The 12,516-nt window shown below is 33.1% G+C and overlaps 1 protein-coding gene across 1 annotated transcript; it reads right to left on the bottom strand.

The window, feature by feature from the left end:
• Positions 1-2,328: 2,328 nt before the first annotated feature.
• Positions 2,329-4,772, bottom strand: LOC25486437 (formin-like protein 7). The gene has a single exon (XM_013608015.3). It carries the CDS (start codon positions 4,590-4,592, stop codon positions 2,958-2,960), a length of 1,635 nt encoding a protein of 544 aa, XP_013463469.1. The 5' UTR covers positions 4,593-4,772; the 3' UTR covers positions 2,329-2,957.
• Between the last annotated feature and the right edge of the window lie 7,744 nt (positions 4,773-12,516).

Here is a 12,516-nt window from a genome sequence, read left to right as displayed (position 1 = left end):
TGTCTTGAAAATAATAATACATTACTATAATTTTGTCTTCACTTGATTTTCATTGAGCTTCACTTTCATTATACTATCTCTTTTTTACCAACATTTTATGTAAGACTTGCAAAGCTTTTTGTAGCTCACATTTCCATTTATCTTACCATAAAGAATATAATTGTGTCATTATCAAATTTATGTACTCCTCTATTTCAAATTTATGTCATTATCAATTTTGTTATCGTATATGATGGTACCCACATGTGTCATTCTAGTCTTTATAAAATAGGTGTGTGGCTAGAATAAAGATTAGACGCAATTACTAAAAATGCAAATATACTTTTCTTCTTTTGGAGCTGCCTAGTGCTTGAAATTTGCATATTCTTTGCACTCTATTGATTACCATTAGCATCATCATTTATTGGTGCTTTCATTTTCACTCTATCTAATCGAGTGACTGGCCCTACCATATGAAGCATTTTTTAAGTGTTTTATCTCTATTTGGTTACATTCAAACTTAACTTATTCTGCTCAAACTCTACAACTTTGTCGATATTGTTAGCTTAGCCAAATTAGTGGAAGCAAAATTGGTGACTGCCAACCTAAATTTAAGCTTATGTTCAAATATCTTAGTTCAATTGATAAAAAAAATTAAATCCGGTCTCATCCACTTCTGTCACTCCTTTTTGGATCTACTAAACAGTGTCTCAGTCTCGTCGTGCCTACTCGAAGTCAATCTAAGGATTAAGCTACTAAATCTCTTACTTTAAACTAGACCTACCAGCAAAAAATATATGTGAATAATTTATAATTTGGTGTCTGAATTTAGAGATTGTATTATAAATTGATCAAAAGTAGAGCGTAATTAAAAATTTCATGAGGACTTGATTATATATTATATTTAAGAGTTTAGGGATCTAATTAAAAAACATAGTTTAGGAATCTAAAAATATATAATTGACAAGTTTAGAGATTCAATTATAATATATTTTAATTCATAAGCCTATTTAATAATTTAAAGATCCAAAGAATAATTTAAAAAAAAAAATAAAAAATCAATAGTTTAGAGATCCACAAAATAATTAAACATATATAAACCGACTTTAGCAATCCAAATCATCTTATCACCATCTCTATCAACTTACCTTACCTATGTGTATACGCTTCATTTTAAAGCTTTAAAATTATTGTCTTAAATATGATAGTTCATGTCATACTTTGTCCATGCTTGATAAATTTGATTTGTACATGTCCAAACTCTATTTTTTTGTTCCTTTTTGAATTGAATTTTCAAAGCAAAACTGTTAACTAGTTACTAGTTAGTAGTTACCAATGAGGAGAAAATATCACAGGTTTATAAGGCCAGATAAACATTTCATAAAAAATGTTCAAGATAAAACAATGCTTCATATTTGAATCACTCTATTATACTTGTTATTCTTTTCAGTTTTCATATTATTAGTGCCTAATAAATAAATAAACTTTTCAAATGAAGAGTTTCTTTTACTATTATATTGATTTTTTTGAAAGATTCATTATTATAACGATGTAAATGTGGGGTTTGAATTAAGCTTGCATGGATTAGGACATACATTGTTCACTTCAAATTTGACTGGGGAAGAGAAAGCAAAGATTCCTAGTGAAAGTGGTTCTCCTTTATTAGGCTTGAAAATTATAGTACATGATTGAAAATTGAAACGTTGCTTTCCTCTTTGTGATATTTAATTTTTCATGTATACATCACAATTATAAAGTAAAGTCACCTTTGAAAATTTTCGCAAAACACAATATTTCTGAACAAAATATCAATAATAACAATGGACTTTGCAGACGATGTGTCTTGACAAAAGTCCGGGCATTTAACTGAGGAACAAGTAACACAGTTTTTTTCCTAACCCTTGTGCTTTTATCTTTCAAGACGACAACTGCTTCAACCAATTTCTCAGCACCGGCCCTATGTCCTGCAACTGTTTCCGAGTACATGGGTAGGCCAGTAACTCAGATTGTTGTCCCTTTTAGCGATATTTGCATGTGTCGAGTAAGGGGTGATGGGCTGAGTATGCGAACTTGGGGCAACATCTACTTCAGCAATGACCTTATTTAGGATTAGAAATTTAGTCTGAGACGTACGTGATGATTTATGACGATCCACAACTCCCAAGCATGATGCCTGCAAGAGCGAAGTGTTCAAAATAATAAGCCGGGATAACAAATAGCCTATGACAGTCCACATCCTCCAAACACGAGGTCCGTTAGAGTCAAATACTTAAAATCATAAGCCGAAGTAACAACTAACAAATGTTCTGCAACATTTCACAACCCCAAACATGAGACTTGTAAGGGCGAAATGCTTAAAGTGCCGAGATAACGAATATCTATAACAAACCACATAGCTAACAAGTCTTGGTTGTTGACAAATCCAATTAACTTCATATATTTAGTAGTAAATCACATCTTTATTCAACAAATAGTCAAATACAATCAGAGGTTCATTGCTGCAAATTATAGAAGCATACAAGCTATGCCAAACCATAAGTTCACACTCTCAATAAATCTTGTAGAAGCTCTAATAGCACATCAAAAACAGAATTAGAGCTTCACCTCAACTATCTTCCTATACAAATCAGTTATACTTAAAATTCTAATGCATCATCTTTAGGACCATAGTAACAAAATACCATGCTTTAATATCAATCAACAAAACCAAGCAAACCAAAACTCAAATCTCTCAAAAATTCTGTTCAGCAGGCTCTAATAATTTAACCAAAAAACCATAATTAGAGCCCAATTTCTCAATAGGTCTTTTTACAAAGTGTAGTGTAGGGTTCTAAATGGCGGTCGCAGTAACGGTTGCAGTCATGTCATGATTCAAATGCGTGCAATACAGTCTCAACCACAGTCGAGTAAAAACATCGAAAATCAATATGTTGTAGCCAAGATCGCGGACCGTTGCTTAAAACCCTACTTTAGTGTAACTATTCTCTTGCATGAGGCAATGAGCCATTGCCTTTCTCCTTGATGGAGTTAAGTTTTTGTAGCCTCCATTCACCCCTAAGACGAGCAATGAATGTTGCAGCTTTCGCATTCACGTCTGGACTGGGACAGAAAACAGGCCCAGTCACATCGCCGTTATGATTCACAACAGCAATGGTTTCCGTTACTTCCACATCAATGTGCTCACGCTCCGGTGATGTACTTCTCGAGCTCTGGTTACTTCGAATCTTAACAAAATCGCCACGAACTGCAAACTTCATCGCCGGCATTTTGAATGGTGGTAAAGGAGGCGGAATGGGGATCAATGGCGACTGGCTGCCGGCATTGAAGTTTTCAACCGTTTCGTTGATGAAGTTGCTTGATTTGTTTGGCAATGGCGGCTTTGTGTGGTTTCTCCGACGTGATGGTGCAGGTGGAGGAGTTGGTGGTGGCGGAGGGATATGTTTCTTTGGTTTAGACGATCTCCTAGATGGCGGAGGTGGCGGCGGCGCTGGCACTGAATGGATTTTCTTACTCTTGCCGTGACTTTTTCTGAATATACTGTGAAAAACTGATGGAGGTGGTGGTGGAGGAGGCGGTGGCGTCGTCGGTATCGGTGGCGCTGTTGTATTGTTTGTTAACTCCTCCACATTATCGCAATGGTGATTATGATCGTTTTTCGGTTTCTGTTTCTTCTTTCGCTTTCGTTGATTAGAGAGCACGGAAGCCCAAACCATTGCTATCTCTCTCTTCACATTACTCTTCTTTCGCTCAGATCGTGTCTTCACCGACAGCCGAGGAGGTGACGGCGGCGGAGTATCTGCCGTATCCGCCGGTGGAGTATGAATCCTTGTGAATTCAGTATCTTCAACCTCCGTTATCTCGTTGCTACTCTCGACTCTCCTATGTATCTGGTTTGTATGACGCCGAGCTGAAACCGGTGGAGGAGGCGCTGGCGGAATGGTTGATTTTACCGGAGAAGAAGAAGAAGAAGAACGAACTTCAAAGGTATCCACCGGAATTTCCTTAACGTGAACTTGCTCTTGTTTTTCTTCTAGACTCCGGGAAAATGTTACCCTCGCCGGCGAACGGAACTGTTTCTCGATTTCGTAATCATCAAAGAAACGAAACTTGTAACCATTATCCATCTGACGTAGATCTGGATACGAACTACTACTCCTTCTCATCCGTGTAACACCGGTTATCACCGGTGACTGTAACAACCGATTCGAAGTTTCATCAAAAACCTTACGCTCTTCACTAGAGAATCCAAACCATTGTTGCGACTCATATCCACCTCGTTCAGACGACGTTGAAACTATTCGGAACGTGTCGTTTTGATCGGGAATGACGTTGTTGTTGGTGGTTTGATGAGGTGTTGATGGTTCTTCATCGTCGTTTCGTCGAGCGAAGACGCCGAAAAGGATGGCGAGAACGACGAGGAGAATGTTGAGGGAGTTCCAGCTGGTTTTGACTTTGACGAAGGAGGTATGTTGGAGGAGGTTGGTGGTGGCGGAGAGAAGAGGAGGTACGGTGAGGAAGAGGAGGGTGAAGGCTAGGATAGGGAGTAGAATAATGAGAAGTGGTGGGCTGAGTAAGGGTGGCGATGAGTTCCACGCGCCACCACGATGGGGCATTGTGTTGGTGAATGTTAGTGACAAAGTTATGGGAATTGAATTGGTTGGTTGGTTACTTTCTCTGTTTGTATGTTTGGTTCTGTGTCTGTTTATTTAATGTTTTTTTGTTGATATTTGGTGGAATGGATAATTGGATACAGATGTCCAAGTTCTTTTTTGGAGGGAATAAAAAATGTAAAGTATCTACCTATTCTATTTTTGACGACACATATACTTACTTGGAGTCACACGTTACTATTACAATGTTTCTTTCAAGCTACTTCCATACCAAAGAAACTTATTACATGTACTTAACAAAATAGTTCATGAATACCACTTAAAAATATGAATATGTGGCTAATGTTTATTAATTAATGTAAATTATCCATCATTTTTTCATATGTATCCTAGTGTCACCGTCTACAATACTCTTACATTCAAGTAAATAAGTACCGTGGATGTAAAACTAAGGTTGTTACCAAAAGGCTATATCACTCAAGTGTCATTCTTAAGAATAATTAAGGTTTAATTGCACTTTTGGACCCCTATCTTTCCAAAAGTTGCGGTTATGGCCCCCTAACTAATTTAAATACAAAACAGCCCCCTATGTTTCGATTTTTTGGCAGTTTTGGACCCCCAGTCCATTAGTGAGGTGTCACGTGGCCCCCTAAATAATACACGTGGCACCTCACTAATGGACTGGGGGTCCAAAACTGCCAAAGAATCAAAACATAAGGGGCTGTTTTGTATTTAAATTAGTTAGGGGGCCATAACCGCAACTTTTGGAAAGATAGGGGTCCAAAAGTGCAATTAAGCCAATAATTAATGTACCTAAACTTGATTCATTATTTAGACTTTATATTAGGATGACAATAAACAACTTGTGATCATAAATGGATTAAGTCAGTGAACCTGATTTGATCAATTATCTTGCTATATTTTGTTTCGAGAGAAAGCTTATCTCGTGGTTCATTTTGGACTTAGGATGACCTCGTGAGTTAATATATTGGGGTTGACCTAATTTTGATCATGAAGTTTCTTTTTATTAGTTGTGAGTTGTGACCATTGTTTTGAGGTATTCATGAGTATGAGTATGTATACATTCTTGTAATCTTATTATAGGCATCTCTTATGCCTTTCCATTTGTTAAATTGGTATGACTTAAAAATGTCTTTTACCTATTTGCATTTGTGTACAAGGACGAATGTTTTTTACCTAGTAGGGACAAATGAACAATATTCACATATTTGTGATTTTGTGTTCAAATCATGCTTACAGAGCCTCTCTCCAATATCAACAAGTTTTCTCAATGTTTATTCAACAAGAAAGATGGTTTCATAATCCCCTCGGTGAACACAAACCTATGACCAACATTTCTAGTTTAAAATATTTTTCTGAACAAACTAGTTTAAACTTTTTAAGAACAATGGCCCAGCATTTTCAAGTAATATGTTATTCAGAATTTTCAAGTAAATGACCAAGTCGTAGACCAACTTCAATCAATATAATTGTGTATTTAAGATGACAAAACAAGAGCACTTTACTTAAATCCATCGTTTTCTTTTCTTCTCATTTCTTGACCATTATTGGAGTGGAGTACAGTTGGATTCTTGGCAGGTGGATATGAAAAGAAAAAAAAAACATCTCTTGTAACAAAGATGTCAACCTCTTAACAAGTCTAACGATAACCATCAATTTTAGTTTTCATAATTTTAGTTATCGATACAAAATAATATCAATTAATATTTGATATTTTCATACTAAAAATAAATTAGTAATATCATCTTAACAAAAATGATGGGCATTAATTTAGTATTATCTTTTGTTATAAACAAAATTGAGCTAAAAAAACCATGAAAGACAAAATGGGTCTTCATTTTAAGTGTATTGTGGTGATAAAAACTGATTTTGAATGCTTTTATTATGTAAAATGGATTTTGGATAAAAGTGCATTGAATCTAATATGATTTATATTTTGATGTATTTATAAGTACGAAGAATGTAAAATGATTTATGTTTTGAAGCATTTATGTAAAAATTGATTTAACAATAAATTTAAGGCTAATTTAGATTGGTATTGACTTGAGACTCGAGAGTCTGCTCCTCCTCGAGGTTTCAGATTTGATTCTCCCCAATACCAATTTAGGCGAACTAATTTAGCTTCTTCAAAAAAACAATAACAAATTGTAAAGCCAAAAACTACAAATTATAGTTTCAAATAAAACCAATTCTACAAGCAAACCCAAATCTCTTTTAAATCATTCAAACATGTTAAACAGTTTGGATTGATTTATTTTTTAACTTATGCAAAACAGTTTATGCAAATAAATAAGTTTGTATGAACTATTTATAAGTTTTCTTAAAAAAAAATATACATTATTTATAAGTTTGTTAAGGTCGTTTATGAAAAAACATTATGAAAATACAATTTTTGTTGGTGAGAATTTATAAATTAACAACATAAAGGTTTATTTATTTGCATAAATTATTTTTCACAAGCTGAAAAGTAAGTCAATTCAAACGGGCTCTAAAGGGTTAGCAATTGCACACAATAAGGCATTTTTGTTTACCCAAGATTTCTGCTCTTTACCCAAACAATTTTGCTTGTTCCCAAAGTAAATGTCCATATTGCCCCTGCGTGAGTTAACTCATGCTACGTACTGTTACTAGCCCAGGCAGAGCCTCATTTCCTTATTTTCAATCAAATCTCTCTCAAATTACCCAAATCCAAAATTCCTTCAACTTCAAATTAAACAACACTCCAACAACAAGAACACGTAAGTTTTCACTTAAATTATGTTGGTATGATAGATTTTTTTCACTTAAACTAGAATTTATTAGGTTTAGTGTTTTGTTAAAATTTTTTTTTTTTTTTTTTTGCAAGAAATGATAAAATGTTACATGTAAATGACTTGTAGTGCTTAATTGTTATGATGTTTAGATGTTTGCATGCTTATGTTAGATTTTTTACACTTAGATCAGATTCTTTTAGATTTAGAGTTTGTTTAAATTTTGTTTTTTTTTTTGCAAGATATGATACAATGTTACATGCAAATGACTTATATTGCTTAATTGTTTAGATGTTTGCATGTTTATGTTGTAGTTATCATTTTTAGGGTTTATGTATAATTTTCACTCCAAGTGTTTGATGAAATGTTTTGAATGAGGTTTTCATTGATTATTTTTAATTTCTTATTGTGTAGATTTGAAGCAATAATGGCCGGGTAGATCGACGTTCATGCACAATTCAACGGCGGAGAACCTCAGAGGTTGAAGGTTCGGTGCCTTGGTGTAACGTTAAGAGGTCTCAAGGATGAACTGAATGAATTCAACTAGGGAGTCAACCCCGGAGACACAGGGAGGGTGGAACACGTTAAGTATAAACATCCAACGCTCGACGAGTGGAGAGTATCATTCAGTTGGGTGGAATTAACGAACGACGAAAACGTGAAGAGCATGTTTTGGGAGCACATGTTCTAGTGGATCGATATGCGGGTAACGTTGCTGAGATCAACTGAAGATATCATCAAAAGTTTGGTTCCGTCAGAAGCTCGTCATTAGGTAGGGAAATGTGTCTTCCAACTACAACAATTGTCTTCCTTTGAATGAGGTAATTCAAACTTGCCAAACGTCAGTTCCCAAACATTCACCCGGAAGTTAACTTGCCAAATTGCATATTAAAATTGGGAATTAAATACATTTGGTAAAACAAAATTGCATATGACTTAACTCACGCTGTTATCTTTGTAAATTAACACTAGCATGAGTTAACTCACACTACATGTTTTAACTCACGTAAAAAATGCACTGACGTAAGTTAAGTCACGTAGGAGCATTTTGGTCATTTCATTTTGGGCAAAACCGTTTTGGTAAAGAGCAGAATTCTTTACCCAGTATTTTAAATCTACAAGTATAAGGTTGAAATTGGAGATTGAAGAAAAAAAACATGTCTTTTATGTGCAGCAAAAACAAATTAAACCTACTTTAGAATCACTTATTTTTGTCTCCAAGTAATTTTCTTTCCTAACTTGCCTAAACAGCTTATTCTCTAGTGGGAAATTTAAAATTTGTTTTGGTTTGTGTATTTGTCCCTCCAGCTAGGTGAGGAATCATAAAGACAAACAAGTACCTGAAACTTCTCTACCCGTACAGGTTTTGCTTAAATTATATATAATTGGATTTGGAGCGTGGCTGCAATGATTGAAACTTATGTCCTTTTTCACAACAAAGAAGGAAAGTGCACTTTCGTCTAAAGATGGAAACCAAATGAAACTTTTGTTCAAATTTTTACTATTTGCATAAAGATCGATTTGAGTTAACCTATTTGAGAATAAATATAATTTTTGTTGTATGGAAAATTAATGAAATGGTTTATGACATTTGTTTAAAAGCTGCTTATGTTCTCAAGTTCTTCAAGATAGTTTATAAGAAAAGAATTTAACTTTTATATTTTATTATAAAAATAATTTAAACACAAGTGCTTATCATAATAAATTATGTCATAAGCTACAAATAAGTCACTTTCTAAACAACTTATATTATTTAAATTTAGTATGAGACCAATTTAACTTTGGAGTTCAATCAAACGAGTGTGTACACATTACATTATAAATAAAGTTAATCACAAATATTATCTCTTACACAACAAATGCTAGCTAAAGAACCTAGCTAAGAATATTGTTTATTTCATTATACATTTCTTGGGGCCACGAGGACTTTATTATTTCATATTTCCTCATATCCTATCCCCTATTGATATATTTTATTTTACAATACACCAAAGAATGGAAACCCCACAAGACAAAGTACAGTTGCACTTCATCTAATTCAAAAATAAATATCAAACATTGTTTGCATCGATTGAGTACGTGGATAACACATCAACCATAGATGAGTGCAATAGATTATTTTGTGCTTCAAATAAAGCTTCGATCTATTTTGAGGGAGATGGTGTATATTTTAAGGGGAGGGTAGGGCAGAGAGACAGGTTGGGAAAGAAAACGTACACCTACAAGCAAAGCAAAGAAAGAAACAACCCACCAAGTGACCCTTATATGCTGCTTCAAGGATATGAGTCTCCAACACATAACTTAATATTTAAAGAGATATGATATTTGTACAACTATTTTGAGTTAATTTTTAAACAATTTTCTTTCATATTTTTATTGTGTTTTTACTCTTTATTTTTTCATCTCTCTCTCTCATTTGTTTTTTATCAATAAAAAGAGGGAAATAATATTGTTCTAAAAATTGTCATAAAATTGTTGTATATTTATGTCTAATACTTGCCATCGTTTAAGTCTTTCCTTTTGTATTGTCTCTTGCTCCCAGTTTGTCATGTCTTACAATCAAATACATTACAATAGAAGTTGTCATATTCTTTATTTTTGGTACATCAAATGTATCAAAAATAAAAAAGTCATACATTAAAAAATCATAAACATTAAACGAAGAATATTCTTGACAAACTAACTTGTTGTGTACTTGTAAAAAAATAAAAATGAAAAATTGTTGTGTAAACAAGACCCAAATCGTAAGAGAATTGCTCTTTTCCCATCTGTTTTCACTCATTCTCATCCTATGTTAGTTAACTTACGCTGAAAAATACACCTATATAAGTTAACTCACGCTGAAAATACACCTGCATGAATTAACTTACGTTCGACTATTTAACGGGCTGAAAAATACACCTATATAAGTTAACTCACGCTTAAAATACACATATATGAGTTAACTTACGCTCGACTATTTAACGGAAATGAATAAAAACATATGGAAGAAGAACAATTACCAAATCTTAAAGTTTAAAAATGTGGATCAAGTTAAATGGACTTGGATGACTCTTATATTTAACTAAGTTTTGATAGGTACACACCCCATCTTTAAAAATAAAAAATATCCAACATTAACACTTTTTCACATAGTTTATTTTTCACGCATGTATTACTTTTGTGGTATATGATTTTTTAAAGATAAATGTTAGAGACATTATCTTTTTAACAATCTTTTCTTTTTAACAACCACTCTTTTGAGAAAGGCTTACATAGCCATTAATACAAATAAAATTATTTGGACAAACGCACAACAATGATAAAAATTAAATGATAAAGAAATTTTAAAATTGTATATCCTAATCAGGGGCCGTCTCCGATAATTCAAAGACCTCGTTGTAATCTTAACAATTTTAATATAAAAAGTATTGAAAAAAAAATTCAACACTACTTAGAGTGACAAACATTTACATTCTAGTTAAATATACGAGCAATAGTTCAAACATGACTTATGCCGCCAAACAAACAAACATTTACATATGGATTATGTATAATTGACAGTAAAATAGTTGAATTCCGGATTTTAACTTAAAAAATATGACATTTTGTGATAGATTTTGTCCATAGATACAAAAAAAAATTATTTATTTATTTCAAATTTTAAGGGCCCTTTATGTTTGAGGCCCTGATGCTGTATTCATCTTCTTTCAGCTTTCATCCATAAAAATAATAGAAATTGTAAGTGTATACAATTATTTAAAAATGGTAGTTATTTGGTTGATTAGAAAGGATAAAATGAAGAAAATAAAAATCTAATTAAAAGATAAAATTGGAATAAAAAATGATACACCAAAAAGTAAATAAGTTGCTAGCCAATAACAGTACCTGAATTTACGAATAGTCGATTAATGGTTAGACAAATAGAAAATAGTCGAATACGAAATAGTTCAATCTTTTTTTTTTCTTTTACAGATAAACGATATTCATTAATTCAAATTGATAAAGTACATCGATACAATACAAATTCAAAGTCGTTAAAGCATAAAAGATGAATTTGCGAACAAAAACACAACATCTATGTTAATAGCATAAAATAGTAGAGTATATATGCCTACAAATATGACTATATACAAGCCACTGAAATACTCATGTTTTCGGATCTGCAATTTGACGGTGCAAAAGTCATTGATTGAATCTGCATTTGATCAAAACTAATCTTTCAACATGAATCAAATAAACACTGTATTAAGACATGAAATTAAAAAACACACCGAACAAAGACGGGAAATCAAAATAAACAAAGTCGTGCTAGATGACGAAATCACAAAAACAAACGAAAGAAAACTGAAAATATGTGAAAATCGCTTATTTAACTAGAAGAGAAAGAAAAACAATATGGAGGGGTGATTTCAGTTTAAATTAAACATAAATCACCCGTATTTTATAGATCAAGAAAAAGAAAAGTTGTGACAACTATGGTTTGAGAAAGGGAAAAGAGAGAGAAAGAAAGATGCTCTTTAATAGTTGAGTCTTTCTTAAGTTCATAAAGGTGCACAAATGTAATATAAGTGTTATAAGCGGTCAAAGCTAAGTGAAATCTGACAATTTGATGTTTTACTCATGTTCCGTGTTTATAGTGTCATTAATAGAAACATCTATTTACTCTAATGCATGCTCTAAGATGAGGATGCATGTGTTGATCTAGAAAGCGCAAAACTCCGCGAGGGAGTGAATACCACGTCGAACCCAGAGTGACACATATTCACAGTAATGGGGAGAATCACGCACTACCCATGAAAATGGTCGAGCAAGGCTAAATTTTCTATGCCATGATATCTCGACCAGTAGGACAAGTATTGTCTATAAATATCATATATGTACCTTTTATTGAACACACAATCAATCAAACAAACTATTTTTCGCATTTTATCTCTCTAATCTTTGCTTGACTTTTCATTTATGCATTTGTTAATTTTACAAAAACTTTGTACTTAAGATTCTTAAGATGAGTTAAAGAACTCATAATTGAAGGACATAAATCCATTCTCTAAGAGCGTAAAGAGAATCAAGGTTAAAAATTATTAGTCGATATCTCAACAAACTTTGAAGTTTGAGAACAATCATACAACCTTAACGCACATGTTAACATTTGATTAGGCGGGATATTATACCAA

This window comes from Medicago truncatula, chromosome 2 (assembly GCF_003473485.1).
Source record: "Medicago truncatula cultivar Jemalong A17 chromosome 2, MtrunA17r5.0-ANR, whole genome shotgun sequence".
In the NCBI taxonomy this organism is placed as follows: Eukaryota; Viridiplantae; Streptophyta; class Magnoliopsida; order Fabales; family Fabaceae; genus Medicago; species Medicago truncatula.
This window is presented reverse-complemented; position numbering and strand designations above follow the sequence as displayed.

What these genes read in the sequence shown, in the direction of transcription:
- LOC25486437 (XM_013608015.3), bottom strand. Translation starts at nt 4,592, where the DNA reads ATGCCCCATCGTGGTGGCGCGTGGAACTCATCGCCACCCTTACTCAGC.